Below are 18,396 nucleotides of genomic sequence, written 5' to 3'. Positions count from 1 at the left end.
TGGCAACGCCTCACCCGGCCTGCCCGACCCAACCACCCTTCGCATGGCAACGCCTCACCCGGCCTGCCCGACCCAACCACCCTTCGCATGGCAACACCTCACCCGGCCTGCCCGACCCAACCACCCTTCGCATGGCAACACCTCACCCGGACTGCCCGCCACATTCCCAACCCTGCCTGGCAACACCTCACCGACCCGCCCACCCCCTGCTCGAGCCGGCCCGGCAACCCCTCACCCGGCCTGCCCGCCCATCATCCCCCTCTGCCCAGCAGAGCCTGGCACTTCGCTGGGACTCTCCTTGGGGGTTACAGTTCTCCCAGCAAAGGCCCAGGCCATGAGCCCCACATGAGCCATCTTCCAGCTTTACTGCCGGGATGGCCGTGCCCACAACCTGCCCCAGCCCGGTGCCACTAGAGGCAGATGGCAAGGGCTGTGCCCTGGCTGTCACCGGAGCCTCATGCCCTGCCAGTGTGGCTGCACTGGGAAGTTCCCTGGCAGCATGGCGGCTGCCCCCAGGGCAGTGCCCCGAGTGGAGCTGCCCCATGGCCAGCAGGCGCCCATGCCAGTTTCACTCGGCAGAGACCTGTCTGTGGGGCTGACCTTGGCCCCGCCCTTGCCCGAAGCACTCAGCCCGGCCTGACGCAGCACTTGAGCCGGGTGGGGAGGGTGGCAAAGCCAGTGCCCGCGCTCCGGGCTGCATTGGGGGCTCAGTGCTGGGGCTCACATCTCCCCTCTGCCCTGGCAGCTGCCTACGGTGTGGACTACACCACGGGGCGCGTGATGACCTTCAGCACCGTCTTCGCCGTCATGTTCAACGGCTGCACCGGCATCATGGCTGGCTCCAACATGTCAGGTGAGGAGGGGGCAGAGACGGGGGGCAGGACAGGGGGCGGGGGAGATGGGGCAGGGCTGACGGCCTCCCCTCACTTTCCCCCGCAGGGGATCTGAAACGCCCCAGCTACTCCATCCCCAGAGGCACCATCGCCGCTGTGCTCTTCACCTACCTCATCTACAACCTGCTGGCCTTCACGCTGTGCTGCACCTGCGACAGGTACGCGCTCCCAGCCCGAGCCACCCCCCACCAGAGCGTAGCCATGGACCCTCCATCGACGGGGCTGAATGCCCAGCTCCCTGTGGGGGCAGCTCAGCCCTCAGGGCGGAGTGAAGCCGGAGCCCAGGGAAGGCTGCTGTGCTGGGGAGGACGGGCAGCAGGCTGGCGCGGGCCAGGGGTTTGCTAAGCGATCCACCTGCAGAAGTGCTGCATTGATTTGGGGCTGGCAGATACCCAGGCATGGGTGGGCTGGGGGACTCTGGGATCGGTGTCACCCCAGGCCATCAGAGGCCTGCCCCTCCCAGCTGCAGGCTGGCAGCTTGCAAGGGCTGGGGGCCAGGGCCTCACCACAAGCTCATGCCATGCTGCTGTGTCAGCGATGCCACCACGCCCGGTAGTGTCTGCTTGGTCCAGCTCCGCTCCCCGTCCCAGAGCTGGGGCCCTGCGGAGTTGCCAGGCAGTGCCTGCCTGACTGTGCTGGCGCGAGGGCCGCCCGGAGCACGCCCCGGGCTCAGCTGTTAATTTTCCACTCTGGAAAGTGGTGCCATAAATCGAGCCAGTGGCAGGCAGCTGGCAGGAAGCGGGAGAGTTATAGTTGTCAGCGGCTAATATCTTAATGCACAGCCATTACTCAGAGCGACAGGGGACAGGCTGGTGCAGCGCTGTCACTCAGAAATGGGTAATGGGCTTCGCTCCCCCCCACACACTGAGTAGTGAGAGGGGCCCAGGGCACGGCCCTCACCCCTGCCTCCAACCCCCAGGTGGTTGTCACTGGCTGAGTGCTGTCGGGGCACCCAGTGCCTTGGGAGCAGTAGGTGTGCATGGCCCTGCCCAGCCCCCAAAGGCCAGGAGGTGGCACAGCAGAGCTTGGGCAGTGCCAGGGACAGCTCTGCCAGCGAGATCCAGAGCAGTGGCCTCCTGCCTGCTGGACGGCATCAGGGGAGGGGGGTCTCCAATCCCATCTTGCCCTCCAGGGGGCACCCCACTCTCCTCCCCAGCCTCCCCCCCCAACCCCCGGGTGGATAGCTCCAGCTGCTCAGAGCCAGGTCAAGCGGGCCAGCACCGCGGGGGCTGGCCTGACCAGACTTAGTCAGGAGCAAGCACATGAGGGGGAGCTGGAAATCTAGGGGCTGTGATTTACCTCTGGTGCCTGCCCCCTCTCTGCTGCCACGGACAAGGCTCTGCCTCAGTTTCCCCTCCAGTCACTGGGGATAATAGGCCTGACTCAGCCCTGCTGTAAGTCCTGTGGCCCCCCAAGAGGGGGGCTGCCCCCTGTTGGAGAGCATTCCTGCCCCCGGAGTTGGGTAGCTGGGAGCCAAGCCCTGGGTCATGCTTGGCTCTATCAGCCTTGAGTACAAGCCTGCAAGAGCTGCAATTTAGATAGGACCTACACAAAAACAATCCTCTTCTCATTTAGGGTCGCCCCATCTACCGTTCTTTCTACGGCTCCTCCCACATCGTGCATGTTTGGGGCCTGCCTGGCAGGGGCACCTCCTGCACCATTCCCCCTCCATTCGCACCAGCAGTGCTACTTGGCAGGCTAGGGGCAGAAGCCTGCTCTGGGGAGGAGCATATAGGGCAGTGCGTGAAGTTTCGGGACAAACCCAGCCCCAAGGGAGAGGTCCCAAGGGGGCTTCTGTCCCTGTGGAGATGGCAGGACTTTGAGTGCCAAGGGGTGGTGCAGATACCCTGTACAATGGAACTGGGGCTGTCCAGCCCGGTGGGTGAGGGACTGGGTGACACTCCTGCTGTCTCACATGTGGAGCCAGCCCTTGAAATGCAGCCGGGGGGCAGCCAACCAGAGCAGCGGGGCTGGACCAGAGTTCTCGAGCGGGTGTGTTGCAAGCTGGGGTGCGGAGAGCTTGTCCTGGGCCCCCACACTGGGCCATCCGCTCTCCTGCCACTCTGAGCAAGGGGATCAATTTCCAGATAATTAGGTATTAATTGCCAGATACACTGAGGTTTCAGATCTGGGCTAATATATCTCCCACCTGCTCTCAGGCTCTTGTTAAAATCCAATTAAAGGCTGGGCCATTTGTATCCTTGTAAAGCATCAGCAAACGGCTCCTTCCCCACTTAGTTCCTCGCTGAGTTTCAGCCAGTTGGCTGCTGCGGGGCCGGGAGCTTTATGGGCCACTGTCTTGTAAACCCTGGGGAGGTGGCTTCCAGCTGATCGATGGCTCGCGTGGCTTCCAACCCACAATGAAACGCTCGTGGCCAGGCAGCTTGGCTGCCGAGCGGCTCTGAGAACCCACCCTTCGTGCCAGCAGCGGGAATCTGCCCATGTGGCCCGGGATGCTCCTACCAAGCTGTAGTGATACCCTGGGGGCAGCAGCCAGAGGACAAACAGGCCATAACCGGGCACTGCCAGGCCCCAGAGCTGATGTCCCAGCCTGGATGCTGCCTCAGAAAGGAGATTCCCTTCACATGCAAGCTGGTCTGGCCTGGCCTGCCCGTGCTCCCTCATCAGGAAGGGGTTCCCAGGGCCTCTGAGAGAGTAGCCCTAAAATCCACAAGTCCAGGAGCTGACACAGAGGCCTGACGGCACCGGGTCTCTCCCGTGCTGGTTTTCTGACTTGGCAAGTGACGAGTGAGTTACCTGGACGTCCACTTCCCCTGCGCTTTCCCTGGGAGCATTAGAGACTCCAGCGACTGGTGTGATGCAAATCACAGTGCGTCTGCTGCAGCCGGACGTGGCCCAAGTGGTGTCTTGCTTGGTCCAGCCCTGGGTCACCCCCCGCAGCTGTGTCACTTGGAGGCACACCCTGATGTGCAGCAGGTAAAATCTCCAGGTTCCCTTGCCCGTGTGTCCAACCAGGAGTGGAGCCTGGCCCTGGCAGAACGTTCGGACAGTGTCCTGGGGAGCTGGGAGCTGGGCACAGCAGCTGCCCCACTGGCAGGGCTGTGTTGGAGCCACTGATCTGCCCACTGGTGGCTGTGCTTTGCCCGTGGGGAAGGCCAGGCTGCCGTGGCAGATGGGCGTGATGTCATGCTGAGGAGGCTGCTGCGTGTGGCCCAGGTTCCCATACCAGGCTTGCCCTGCCGCGTTTACAAAACAAACCACAGGCTGGAAGCGCCACCCGGTGGCAGCCTGAGCCCAGGCACCCCTGTCCGTGACCATGGCCCCGATGCCGGTATCCTTTGTGCACCCCCATTGTGGCTCCGGGACAGGACCTGGCCACTGGCATGCCCAGCAGAGCCAGCCCCGCTGTGAGGGCAGGCGGTGGGGGTGGGGGCTGCTTTAGGTCCTCCTGGAAATCAGCTGCCTCGGGGCTGGATGGTTTGATTAAGCCAGGGCCCAGTGTGAGCCGTCTCCCAGCCTGGCTGTAACTGCTTTGCTATCGATCGGCCCTGGCCCCACACGCCGCCTCCCGGGAGAGTGATGGCAGCAATTGGCTCCAGCTGGGCCCTGGCGCGGTGATGGGCTAGGAGAGCAATTACCGGCGAGCTGCCTGGGAGCCCCGCTGAAGGAATTGTGCTCTGCAGGGGCTGCAGTGTTCAGGGACTCGGTCATGGAAACCCCATGTCCACCCCCTCAGCCGTCAGGGAACCCCCCTGCTCTGGCCCCCACTCCCTCAGTACGTCAGGGACCCCCTGCACTCTGTGCCTGTCCTCTTGGCCTATCATGGACCCCCCCACGCCCATACCCTCGGCCCATCAGGGAATCCCCCTGCTCTGGCCCCCACCACCTCAGCATGTCAGGGACCCCCCGCACTCCTGTGCCTGTCCACTTGGCCTGTCACGGACACCCCTTCTACACGCACGCACGCACGCACGCCCTTGACCTGTCAGGGAACCCCCCTGCTCTGGCCCCCACTGTCTCAGTATGTCAGAGAACCCCCGCACTCTGTGCCTGTCCCCTTGGCCTATCATGGACACACACACCCCCCCCACACACACATGCTCTCGGCCTGTCAGGGACCCCCCCTGCTCTGGAGCCCACCGCCTCAGCACGTCAGGGACCCCCTGCACTCCTGTGCCGGTCCCCTCAGCCTGTCAGGGCCCCCCTGCTCCCGCCACGCCTCCTCGGCCTGTCAGAGACACCCTCCCCCCCCGGGCCATACCTGGCCTTTTGGGGAGCCCCTGCTTGTGCCCAACTCCTCCGTCCCTTGGGGACCCCCCACGCTATTGCATCTGCCTGCATGGTGCTCATGATGGGGCATGCAGAGCACATAATAAACAATAAACACAGTGCTTGTGAGAGACCCTGCGAAAACAAACCCCTCCATAGAGGTGATGGAGGAGCAAGGTGTGTCTGTGCTGCGCCTGGAGCTTTCCGGTTCCCCTCTCTGAGGGGTGGCTGCGCCTGGCATCTTGAGGGAAAAGGGGCAGATTTCCCATTCAGCAGTGCTCATGGCTCTGGTCCAAGAAGTGTGGCCCCGTGTGGCAGAGAGTGGGCACCAGGTGGCTGGGCAGTACCATGCGGGGAAAGGGGCTGCAGAGAGCAGGCATCAGGCAGCTGGGTGGTGCCTTACCAGGAAGGGGGTGCAGAGAGCCAGCCGCTGGGCCGTGCCCTGTGGGCGAGGGGGTGCAGAGAGCAGGCGGTGCCCTGTGGGTGAGGGGGTGCAGAGAGCAGGCGGCTGGGTGGTGCCCTACAGGGAAGGGGGCGCAGAGAGGTGCCCTGGCTCACCCCCCTTGCCCCACTGGCAGGATCCTGCTCCAGAAGGACTACGGCTTCCTGCGGGACATCAATGTCTGGCCTCCCTTCGTCATCATTGGTATCTACTCGTCCACCCTCTCGGCCTCCATGAGCAACCTGATTGGGGCCTCCCGCATCCTCTACGCCCTGGCCAAGGACGACATCTTCGGTGAGTGCCCCCCACCACCAGCCCCTGGGTCAGTGGGGATCCCCAGCCCCCTAGATGGGTGGAGATCCCCCCCCACAGAGCGATGAGGGGATGGTCCCTGGGGATCCCCCTGCCTCAGGGCCCCTAGATCGGTGGGGAACCCCCACAACCCTGTAGAGCGGCAGAGGGCTGGCCCCTGGGGATAGCACCATTCCCCAGGTTAACAGGAGGAGCGCTGAAGCTATCCCATTCTCCGAGGCAGTGTCCAGGCCAGTGCTGTATGGGGCTGACTTGGCTGCAGTCTCTGTGGGGTGGGGCAGCCCTGGGCACTGCAGCGTCGATGCCTCAGAGCTGTACCTCTCTGGGAGCAGGGGGAACCCCCCAGCCAGCCCACTGCCAGGACAGCCGATGGGAGAAGGAAGGGGTGTGCCAGGTCAGCCCTGCCCCATGCAGGCAGCGGGGAGAGCCACCAGTGCAGGGAGAGGTGTTTTGCTGTGGACCTGTCCCCAGGAGCAGGGACTGAAGCCCACACAAGGGGCACTGAGCCGCCCCCAGGGCACGAGGCGCTCCCTGCTACCCTGCCTGGGCTTTCCTTGGGGGAACAGCTCTGCACCCCCCTCGCCATCCACTGTGCAGCCATCCCGTGGGCCTGGGCCAGGTACAGCATCACTAAGGTGTGGCCAGGGAGAGAACTTGAAGCCTCTTCGGGAGAGTCTCCACAACCTGGGAACTGTACGGGGCCTCTGACATGTGGGTGAGCAGTTCTGATTCCATCCAGCAGAGGGCAGTGGACACACACTCACTCACTCACGCTCGCTCCCAGTCCTCTGTGAGCAGGGGAGGGTGGTACTGGGCTGCGTGGCCCCCTCTGTCTCGGCTGGCTTCATGGAGTGTGGGGAAGTCAGGGCCCTGCACCCCTGTTCCTCAGCCAGCCAGCAAAACAGAAGGTTTATTAGACGACAGGAACACAGTCCCAAGCAGAGCGTGTAGGTACAACCAGAACCCCTCAATCAAGTCCTTCTGGGGGATTTAGGGAGCTTAGACCCCAGCTTGAGGTTCCCTGCATTGCATCCCCCAGCCCAAGACTGAAAACAAAACCTCCTCCAGCAGCTCTCTTCTCCCCCGTCCCCCTCCTCTCCTCCTCTCCTTTGTTCGGCACCAAGGGATGGGGCGCTGTGCCTGCACCTGCTGCCTCTCAGCCTTTGACACCGGGGGCAGAGCGTGGTCCTGGGACACCAGGGGCTGAGGGGCTGCCTCCCTGCCAGTCCCCGCTGGGGGAGCGGTTCTTCTCACATTGGGGGCACAGCGCCACCCAAAGCCCTCGGCTCCCTCACCACCCTACCCCCACCCCAAAAGAGCTCTTCCCCACTCCCGAAACAGGCTCTCCTTAGCAGTGGGGGGAATCCCAGTCCCTGGCCCTTCAGTCCTGCTCCAGTCCTGCAGACCCTTGCAGCTGCTCTGCCTGGCTTTCCCCCCTACCCCGTGCTCTCCGACGGTCCCTCTGGCTCTGGGCACAGGCGCCTCACGTCCTTCCAAGTCCCCTGGCTCCTTGGCAGCCTTCCCTGGCAGGTCTGCCTGCAGCGCTGGAGTGGGGTTCTGGGGGGGGCTCCCGACTTTGCTCAGCCAGCACGTTGCTTGTGCTTGGCTGGCTGCTTGTCCGGTCCCAGGGAGCCCTGGGCTTGCATGGCCGTGCCGTGCAGCACTCTGAAGACATGAAGTACCCACCTGTCGGGGGCAGTAGTGACTCGGAATCCAGGCCGCAGCAGCGTCAGGTCCTGCCATGCTGGGCGCCTGCCAGGAAAGAGCGTGGGCACTTGGATTGCATTAGCTCCTCGGCCTACTTGGGCTTCTCCAGCCAACTGAATAAATATCCCTAGGCTCTCCCTGCTCTCCCCCTTCCCGGCCTTCCAACGCCAGGGGCTGCCAGCTGAGGCAAGATGGGTGAGGGCTCAGTCGTTGGAGTGGGGGGTGGGAGACAGGACTCCGAGGTGCCTTTGGTACCTCGGTTTCCCCATGTGCAGTCTAGGGACACCTCTTCCCCACCCTGGAGATGCCCAGATACAGGGCACGGGGTTACCCCATGTTGTCACTGAGGGCCTGCACTGCAAAGCACTCCAGAGGTGTCCTGGAGAGCCATGCCAAGCCCTGCCCTTGGGTGGGACCATAGCTGTGCTTGGGGGGATGCCCAGGCTTGCATGTCCAAGGACTCCCATCCCAGGAGAGGGGCTAGGTGAGCAGGTTGCTGATGTGGTTCCTTCGATCCAATTGGCTCCCGTCGGGCCATTGATTCTGAAGCGATGCCCCTTCCCTGCCATGGAAAACCACGTCCCGCAGAGCAGCATCTTTCTCCCCGGCCTGTGTTCTCCGTGGCCTGGCAGGTTGTGGGCAGGTGCCCAGGGCTCAGCACAGCCTGGGGGCAGAGTACAGCCCCAGTTCCTACCCCTTTTGGACCCCCGTGAATCTGTGATGGTGGGCACATCTGTGTCTCTGGCAAGAGCTGGCTCTGTTCGCTGAGCCCGTGCCCAGCAGTGGGGGTGTCTGGGAAAGGCCTGGCATGGTTGGCACTGACCCGAGCTTTGCAGCCCAAAGTAGGGTGGAGGGGCTGGCTCATGGAGAGCTGGGTCTGCCAGGTGCTGTGACGGTAACCAAAGAAAGTGGGTCTGTTAGGTGCCCTGCGATGGATTTTGCTGGGCTGGGGATGGAGTGAGGATTCCCAAGGACGTTTGTAACAATCACTAAACCCCCTGGAATGGACTAAACCAGGCAGCTCTGAAAGCCTCTCTAGCGAGTAGTTTATGTTCTTGCTGCCATTGGCGGCATGAAATATTGTACTCTCGCTCGCTAATGCATGCAGCCACTTAACCATTTGCATAGCGGCTCAGCACTGGCTGGGGGCTGGGCTGCGGTCTCTCTGGGGCTAGTGCAGGGAGAGAGAGCGGCGTGGCAGTTTGCCCCTCAGGCCGGAGCAAAGGGCACGTGTTTTGGGTCATTCCCATCCTGGCATGGTGCCTGCAACACTCAGGTCTGGCATGTCTCTGCTCCGCTCCCCCCCAGCTGGGTGGCTCTCTGCTCTCTGGGTGGCTCTCTCTGGGCGCTCCCCCCAGCTGGAGGCTCTCTCCTGGGTGACGTGCAGCAGCCACCCAGTAACTGATCACCCGCTGGACCTGCTGTGAGTGCAGGCCATGCTTCCTCTTCCCAGGGCTGAGGCCTGGAGCGCGTATGGCCTGTAGCTGCACCACCCTTGGCTTGGAGCGCCTCAGAGCTCCCCAGCTACGCCGGCAGGGCCACCTACCAGACACTGCAGGCACGTTGCTGATCCAATATTCCCCTCTGAGTCTGTGCTGCCCAGGGGGTGCTGTGTGGCAGGGAAGGGGGGGGTCAATAGGGGGCGCTGTCCCCTCTCAGTCAGTGCTGACCCCAGAGCTCCAGCGTGATGCCAGGGGGCGCTGTGTTGCAGGAAGCGGCAGGGCTCAGTAAGGGGAGCCCCACCCCTCAGTCAGTGCTGACACCAATGCACTAGGGGGCACTGTGCTGCAGGGAGCAGAGAGGGGGTCTCAGTAGGGGGCGCTGTCCCCTCTCAGTCAGTGCTGACTCCAATGCCCTGGGGGGCGCTGTGCTGCAGGGAGCGGAGATGGGGTCTCAGGAGGGGGCGCTGTCCCCTCTCAGTCAGTGCTGACTCCAATGCCCTGGGGGGCGCTGTGCTGCAGGGAGCGGAGATGGGGTCTCAGTAGGGGGCGCTGTCCCCTCTCAGTCAGTGCTGACCCCAATGCTCTAGGGGGCACTGTGCTGCAGGGAGCAGAGACGGGGTCTCAGTAGGGGGCGCTGTCCCCTCTCAGTCAGTGCTGACCCCAAAGCCCCGGTAGTGTTAGGGGGGCTGTTGTGCTGGCTCTCAGAGTTAATGCCCCTTGGAGGTGCCGCTCCTGTGGCACTGCACCCTGCCTGCTGGCACAGGACTCCCCACTTCCTGTCCCCCACACTCCCCGTCACACTGCGGCTGGTCCCCCTTCTCCTAGGGACTGGGCTCTCTCCAACAGGCTGGGTCTTGGTGGAGGGCGGTTGATGAGCAGAGGGGCCACCGAGGCCAGTGCTGTCGCAGCCCCTGGGGCCGGCCTGCGGGGACCTGCCCTGACTGGTGTTCTCAGGCTGGCTTGTGAAACGGGGCCAGAGTAGGGCTGTGGGGCCAGGGCAGTTCCTCCCCGTATTGCCGGCTTTCGGCAAGGCCCCGATCCACTGGCTGCGGGGGGGCCATGCCAGGCTGAGCTCCATGCGGTGTGTATTTCAGACCTCACGGCTGGCATGGATTGAACCTTGTTTCTGCGTTGGCCCTGATCCTCCCCCCCAGGGACACTGGGACATGCTGGCTCTGCTGCTGGATGTGTGACGGGCCAGGGAGGGGAGGGGCAGTGCCTGTGGCGGGGGGCACACGGGCGAGGGCTGGACAGGCTGCGGTTGCTGGCTTTGCTGGCCTAGGGTCCTGGCTGGGGCCTCTGCAGCCCTGCCCTAACTGGCGCTGAGCCCTGCCCCACTCCTGGCACTGACTTTGCTCCCATTCGAAATCCTCTCTCACATGGCGCGTCTGGTTCCTTTTCCCCTGCAGGCAGAGCTCTGGCGCCGGCAAAGAAAACCTCCCACAGTGGGAACCCCTGGGTGGCTGTGATCCTCTCCTGGGTGGTGGTGCAGGTGAGTTGGCTGCGCAGGGCACAGCGGGAGCACTGACCATGGGCGCTTCCCCTGGCACCTCATCACAGAGGAGCCCAGAGCTAGACCCAAGCAGCAGTCGGATATGCAGCCATCTCTGGGGTGGAGAGCAGCAGCCGTAGTGCCGTACGTCCATGGTGAGTGGGACTGGCTGAGGACATGGGCCTGGACCTGCAGAAGGGCCATGGGACCTCAGCCGTGAACGGGGCACAAGGCATGTATTTCGAGAGGCCGGCCGGCCTTGTTAAGGTGTCGTGGAGTCACCGGCCGATGCTTTGGAACTGCTCCCCACAAAGCCAGTCAGGACTTTGGGGAGCCTCCTCTCCCTTGAAGCAGACTTGTTCAGGGCAAGAAGCTCACACGTCTTCACCTTCTGGGTCTCTCCTTGGAGCATTCAGCATCCTCTGCCCCTCCGTGTGCTTCCCACAGCGAGTCCGCCCAGGCGGGGTCCTGGGGAAGCCACAGGGTCCTGCACCCCTACTTTGCAGTCAGACATGACTCTCAGCCAGACAGTAAAACAGAGGTTTATTCGATGACAGGAACAGGGTCTAAAACAGAGCTTGTAGGTACAGCGAACCGGACCCCTCAACCGGGTCCATTCTTGGGGGCAGTGAGCCAGACCCCCACATCTGCACTTCACTCCTCGTCCTCAGCCAGCTCCAGACTAACAACCCCCTCCAGCCCCTCCTCTCTGCTCAGCCCCTTTCCCAGGCCAGGAGGTCACCTGCAGCTGGCACCTTTGCAGAGAAGGGGCCCAGGCCATCTGTTGTTAGGAGACAGAGTGCCAGGCATTTAGGTGCACGGGCCCCTTCCTCTGCAGCAATCACACACCCTTATTCCATCACCTAGATATTTAGAACTGCATAGGGGACACTGAGGCACAGTATTCAGAGAAAACATTAAGAACGTTCCCAGTTCATCACATCAGGCTCTGGGCTGGGATTCAGGAGATCTGGGATCTCACCACAGACTCCCAATGGGACCTTGAAGACAATGCCTCAGTTTCCCACCTGTGAAACGGGAGGTCGGCACTGAGTGCGAGCGCACAACCCTGCCCTGCTGAGCTGGTGCAGCAAGGGGCTGGGACACCAGGGCCTGGGCAGTCCTGAAGGGGGAGTCGCCCGGATCGGTGGGCCAACTGGGCCTTGGGGCTCCCTCCTGGCTGGCCGGTATCCCCAGCACAGAGCCCCCTCTAATTCTGCTGCTGGTGGGGTCCAGGAACCACTCTTAACCCTTTCACTGCTGCGTGCCAGTGGCCCCTCTGTGCAGCATTGGCACCTGGCAACGCTCCTTGGCTGGGCTGCTTCCACTCCTGCCCCTTGGGGTGTGTCTGTCCCTTGGCTTGGCTCCCTGTGGGGCACTTGGGGCCTCATTTCCAAAGGGCCCTGCCCCCCAATGGAGTTAACAGGAACTGGGGCGGGGCGGGGAGAGGGCTCGGCCTCTTTGGCAGCCAGGCAGGCACCATGTGGGCCCCGTTCTCAAGTTCCAGGATGTCACAGGCATTAGGCAGCACACGGGGGTGTCTCTGGGAGTGCTGTTGAGTTGGTGTCCCGGGGCAGCAGCAGAGATCCCAGGGCTTCGCTCTCCAGTTGTGTGTGGAGCTGTGAGACCTCCCAGGGGAAGGAAACAATCGCTCTAATTCTGTGTGCAAAGGGCTCCCAGTGCGGGTGGGGGGGCGTCGCTGTGCCGCCGCCTGGATCATCGCATTCTGCCCAGAACCTGCCATCAGCCAGTCTGCAGGAGTGGGGAGGCAGCGCCGGCTTCGCGTCTCAAGAGTGAGCTTGTCTCCTCTCCGCCAAATTGGACAAATATATGTAATGCTAAAAAATTGCCCCATTAGCTGGCAGGGAATATGGACACACGCATGCACGAGGCGTCATGGCCTCAGCCAGCTCAGCCCTGATTGCAGGCGGCAAGGATAACAACCCATTTCTGGGGCCTGGGCTCCCAGCGCCCACATGCAGAGAGCAGGCACGTGACGGGGTGTGGGGGGGAGCCCAGTGCCTGCTCTGTGCCAGTACAGGAGAACCAGGGTGCTGGACAGCAAGGAATCAGAGAGCCGCAAACCCAAAGGTATTTAGGTGCCTAACTCTTACTGAAACCAATGGGAGTTAGGAGCCTAAATCCCTTTGAGGCTCTGGCCCTTTGTACCTTCAGGGCCCCCCAGCCGCTGGCCAGGTGGGCAGCTTGTCCGGAGCTCCGGGACTGCACCTGGTTGGCATGAATTGCGTCTGATCGCTGCCAGCGTCCAGCTAGAGCTGCAACCCATGGAGACTCCAGGTCCCAGCTCGCTGTGCAGTATAAACACAGATCCCAGAGATGGCCACTGCCCCGGGGAGCTGACAGTCTCAGTGTAAGACAAGGGGCAGCTGGTGGAGCCCAGGAGACACCAGTGGGCCGCGTGCTGGCCAGTGGCCTGGGCGCAGCAGCCACCTGTCCCGTGTCATGGCATCACGGTGGAGGAGAGGTGTAAGGAGGGATGTGGAGGACAAGGAGGTGGTTTTGTGGCTGGCCTGGGGCCCTCCCTGTGTCCAGGCGAGGGGCAGCCGGTGCTTTTTTGGAAATGCTCCAGGTGGGCGATGGAGGCTGGGCTCATGGGCCGATGAGAGGGCAGCTGGGGGATGATGGCTGGGGTGGGGATGGACCCGGAGGACCCTGGACAGTGAAGATGGGTTGATGCACTGAAGGGGGAGCCAGGAGAAGGCAAAGGGAGGGGGTCAGAGTGAGGGGCCCGCTGGTGTGAGCTGGCAGGACAGGAATCGGCCAGGCTGGAAAGGCAATAGCCTGACACACGATGCTGGGGCCTACAGGGCAGAGTTGTCGTTGTGGGGGAAGGAAGGGGCAGGTCTCAGAGACGCTCCTGGGGGCCACGCGGCAGGATTAGACCCAGGCTGTAGAGAGGCCGAGGTGAAGACAATGGCTAGAGTGGCACAATGGGGGAGGATGGGCCTGTGGGGAGGAGTTTGTATGGGGGCTGCTGCCCACCGACCCCTGGGGCTCGCTCTGGCTCCCAACCTGCATTGCCTGGGGCCCTGCCTGGAGGTGAGGGGCTCCCTGGCCTTGGCTGGCTGTGCTCACACCTAATCCAGGAGGGGGCCGGGCCAGCGGGTGCTTAGCCGGGACCCTAGGCAGCGCAGGCACCTGGGCTCCAAACCCAGCCCCCAGGAGCCCAGCTTCTCCTGGAGCTGCTGGCACCATGGCATCTGCTGGCCCCAGCGGGCAGGGTACGGACCTGCCCCATGTGCCCTGAAAGCTCCTAGCAGGTGCTGCAGAAGCCATGGCTGGGCCTGCTGCTGAATGGCAGGGCAGTGCCAGCTGGCGTGAGAGGGGGACCCATCACCTGGCCAGCTTGTTGGCAGCTGCTCCTCAGAGGTGTTTTTCTTCCTCCAGAATCAATTGAATCACAAACCCCGTGGTGCACGGGAGGAATCGTCTTCCCCTGCCATTAGCTAATGGCTGCGTCTCATCGAGGGGCCAGGCCCGGCCCAGGGAAAGGGGAGAGACCCCCCACGCTGGTGCAGGCCAGTCAATGGGGAGCTGAGAATCGCCTCAAGGGGCTGGTGCTGCCATGGAGAGAGGCCTGCCTGGCATCTGCCCCAGCTGGGTTGCCCTGGGGTGCCCGGGCCCAGAGGCAATGGGGGTCTCTCCAGCCCCTTTGGTGACTCACGTGAGCTCCAGGCGGCAGATCTAAAATGGTGGGCGGCAGCCATGACTGAGGGGCTCAGGGTGCCCCGTGGCACTGATGCATGGCATAAGATGAGGGCCTCACACACGGCTGCTGAGAGAGACGCCAACCCCCTGCCACTGGAGTTATGGGAGCTAGGCCTGGACAGGCTCCAGGCAGACCCATCCCCACCAGCTCCGGGGCCCAGGGTGGGAGAGGCCCTGACAGGCTCCAGCGATGGGCTGAGCTATGGAATGGGTGGGGAGCCCAGGCTGGGATAGCAGGGGCTGCAGGTTGAGAGTGAGGGGCACCGGCAGAGCTGCACAGGGGGCTCAGGGCTGGAGTGGCAGGAGCGGCCGGGGCAGCATACCAGCCGTAGGGACTCACCCCATGTCCTACCAGCTAATGGCACTTGGCAGCCTGCCCGAGATGGCCATCTCCAGGCCTGCTCTCAGCCCCCTGGCCCACTGTGGCTCCCATTCCCCCCATCTGCCCCTTCCAGCCTCCTCAACAGCAGCTAGTTGTGGGATCCTGATAGCAGCCTCTCCCTGCACCCCCTGCCGCCCCCCACGCCTGTCCCTCCTGCCCTGCTGGCTTGGGGTTTGCTACCTCTCAGCTTCCATCCTTTCTCTTGATGAGCAGCTAACTGAATTATAAATCAAAGGCAAACGGCTGGGTGAGTGAGGGCGGGGGGTGGGGGCCTCCATTAGAGCAGCCAGGCACGATTACCCGGCTCGGAGCTATTAAGCTCCCAACGAGCTGAAATTCCCAATTGCTTAAATGGGTTGAATAATCTAAAGCGCCCCACGTGGAGCGATGGCTGCGGGTCAGGCTGAACTGCCGGCTTTGCGGTGCAGAGCGGCTCCCGGCCGCGCCGGGGGGGTAGGGGGTGGGAGAGGGGCTGGGGCGTGGCTCCCCAAGAACACAGCAGGCCCTCCCCAGGGGCATGGGCACCAGCAGGCCTGGGTTCACAGGGCTGCTACTCGCATCACTTCGGTGCTTAGATTTAGCTCCCTGCATCCAGCTGAGAAACGCCCCCCTTTACCCCAGGGCCGGGCGGGGCCCGGACACTCCCCTGCACGGCCCCCCCTATACCCCAGGGCCGGGTGGGGCCCGGACGCTCCCCTGCACGTCTCTCCCTTTACCCCAGGGCTGGGCGGGGCCCGGACACTCCCCTGCACATCCTCCCCCCTTTACTCCAGGGCTGGGTGGGGCCCGGACGCTCCCCTGCACATCCCCCGCCTTTACCCCAGGGCCGGGCGGGGCCCGGACGCTCCCCTGCACGTCCCCCCCTTTACCCCAGGGCCGGGCGGGGCCCAGATGCTCCCCTGCATGGCCCCCCCTTTACCCCAGGACCAGGCGGGGCCCGGACGCTCCCCTGCATGGCCCCCCTCCCCTTTACCCCAGGGCTGGGCTGGGTCCCGATGCTCCCCTGCACGTCCCCTCCCTTTACCTAGGCTGCTTGCTTCCCTCCTGTGCCCAGGGCTTTAGGGACAGGCCCATCCATTGTACTCAGGGCAGGAGCCAGATCCAGTGAGCCCCCCTGCACCCCAGCCTCCGATCAGCCCTTTCCCCAGGATTCAGTCGCGATCCCGGCCAGATGCACGTGGTCAGGCAACCTCTGAGAAGCCATTTCTGAGCTGACCCACTGGGCTGGCTGTGGCGGCCCCATGGACTCCCCATGTATGGGCTCCGCTGCTGGGCCCAGCCCACTGGGACCCCCAGTGCAGTGCAGCCCATGTGGGGATGGGCCTTCAGCCATAGCTAGGCTGCTCTGGAGCCAGCAGTCTCGGCTCCCAGCCCCTTGGCTGGCCTGGCCCCCATGGGAGAGGCTGTAGCCATGACTTTTGGGGCCCAGGCTGCCTGCCCCAAGAATGGATGTAGCAGTAATGGCTGGGTGGGTTTAGCTGTTGAATACATCAGGCTGCAAGGGGCCCTTATTCCCCCGAGCCCGGCCACACTGCGCCTGCCCTGTCTCATGCCAGTTGCTCAGGCTGGATGATGTCCTGGCACTGCCCCCCCAGTCCTGGTACGGGAGGGGACGCTGTGCCTGGTGGGTTCCCAGCAGGAAGATCTCAGCTGTTCAGTGGCTCTCTGGACCCACTTCCCCTGGCAAGGGTGCTAGGGGCAGCCTGCTGGGCTGGGCGCTGGGTCCCTGTCTCTGCTGCTTGGCTGCCCTGTGGCTGTCTCTGGCTTGGGCGGGGGGGCTCCTGCCCTACGCTGCCCTTCTCTCAAGGGGGTGGCTGTGCGGTGCCCCAGGGTGGGAGAGGCACATGCCCTGGGGTGGTGGAGCTGGATTTCTTTCCTGGGTCACCCCGTGAGAGGCAGGCACGGGGGATGTGGCAGGGGGACGTGCCCGGGGTCGGGAGCAGGGTGAACATGGTGCCAGTGTCTCCATGCAGCACAGGTGGGCGGGGGATGAAGGGGGGTGCACCCTGGGCGGCACCACCAAGGGAGCCCATGGCAGAGGAGCTGGCATCCCAGCTCCCCTCAGAGGGCCATGGGGGCCCAGTGTCTGGCTCAGTGCAGAGCTGCCTCCTGCCCTGCTGCTGGATGCACCAGCCAGCGTAGCCCCCAACCCTGTAAGGTGTGTGAGGCTTCGTTCGCCTGGCCAGCCAAGGGGGTGCCTCACACTATTGTCTCCCCCAGCTGGTGCTGTTCTCCGGGAAGCTGAACACCATCGCCGCCATTGTGACCATCTTCTTCCTGCTGGTCTACGCCACCGTCGACCTGGCCTGCCTGGCCCTCGAGTGGGCGTCGGCCCCCAACTTCAGGTATCCAGATGGGGAGGGGAGGCTGGGGCAAAGAGACTGTCTGCTAGTGGGGTGTCCGGGAGCCGATGGCACCAGCTACTGTGACGCACTCGCACCACCGTGCAGTGCCCTGCCTGGCAACCCCTGACACGCAGTGCCACTGGGCAGCAGGGGGCCAGGCTGGGCTGGCAGTTGGGTCCCCCATGCCCCCAAAACCTGCAAGGGAGGGCAGGCCTGTCCCCCACCCCGAGCAAGCACTAGGCGGGAATCTGGCAGCCCCACATCTTGCCCCCACCCTTCCCCAGGATATTTCATGGAGGGATAGGATGGACTGGGTTTAGGTACCCCTAGCCCCACATTGCTAGCCACTACCCCCCAACTCCAGCCTCTCGGGTGCTTGGCAGTCAGGGGCCAGGAGCTTGGCCAGCAAGTGAGTCGGATGCAGGGGTTATGCGGGTCATGCTGTCTCCCCACTGCCCCACCTCCCTGAGACTGCGGGGGCAGAGATGCCCTCTTGGCCCGGTCAGCGCTCCCCAGAGTGGGGATCTCAGCTGGCACTGAGGTGTCAGAGAAGATTCCCCCCTACGCCCTGCTTCTCACCGATGAACCTTCCCCCCCCTCAAACTGGGCACGAACTGATCACTGTGAGCTCCCCCCACCCCAGCGTGATCTCATGGTGTCGGGGTGGGGGCGGCTGATCAATCCCTGCCCCCCTCTAATCCCATCAAGCCGAACACAGCGCTGGGTAATAAACATTTATGAGCCTGGTTAAAAAGCTTTTGCCCTTGAGCAAATACCATTTTTAGCCAGGAAAAAAACAACCCCCCAGTGGAAACCCCAGCCCCCAGCGCGCCGGGCGATTGGTGGGAAATTTATGGCTCGCGTCCTGCTGCGCTCCCGGGGCAGCGTGCCAGGCGGGGCTGGAGCATGCCTTCCATTAGCGGTAATTAAAGCGAGGCAGAGCCCAGCTTCCTTCCTGGAACAGTCAGCCTGCGCGTGCCCAGCTGGCCGCTGCCCTGCCCCTCAGCAAAGGGGGCCTGCACAGGAGGAGGAAGGTGGTGAAGACCCAGATGGAGTCCTGGGTTCTGCCCCCATTCCTCTTGGTCCAGCAACTAGATGGCTCAGTGCTCACCTGTGCAGCAGGGGTGGGTCCCCTTCTGCTGAGGAAGGGGCGAGAGGCTGAGATGAGGATCCAGTCGTTAGAGTCTAGGAGACCCGAAGGGGGCCCAGGGCGGGGGAGCTCCTATTGCAGGGCAGAACCCAGCTCTAGTAAGCCTCAGGAAATGTCTTAACCACTAGCCTGTGCTGCCTCTCCCTACTGCCATTCCCTTTCCCCCCGTCCCGTTGGCTGGTGTGTGCGTCCAGGCTGGGGGCGCGTGGGGCAGGGACTCTCTCAATGGGCATGTGCAGCGCCTGGCACAATGGGGTCCTGACTGCAGTGGG

General features: G+C 63.5%; 1 protein-coding gene across 1 annotated transcript in view; it reads left to right on the top strand.

Annotated features, from left to right (window-relative positions):
• The window catches only part of LOC116838580 (solute carrier family 12 member 9-like), a 49,332-nt gene that overhangs the window by 11,521 nt on the left and 19,415 nt on the right, over window positions 1–18,396 (top strand). Inside the window, 5 exon segments of the mRNA XM_075068348.1 lie at window positions 738–853; window positions 940–1,051; window positions 5,702–5,859; window positions 10,436–10,518; window positions 16,850–16,974. Coding sequence (XP_074924449.1) covers window positions 738–853; window positions 940–1,051; window positions 5,702–5,859; window positions 10,436–10,518; window positions 16,850–16,974 — 594 coding nt within the window.

This window comes from Chelonoidis abingdonii, chromosome 8 (genome assembly GCF_003597395.2).
Source record: "Chelonoidis abingdonii isolate Lonesome George chromosome 8, CheloAbing_2.0, whole genome shotgun sequence".
NCBI classification, from domain to species: Eukaryota; Metazoa; Chordata; order Testudines; family Testudinidae; genus Chelonoidis; species Chelonoidis abingdonii.
Note: the sequence above shows the minus strand (reverse complement) of the source record. Positions and strands in the feature narration are given on the sequence as shown.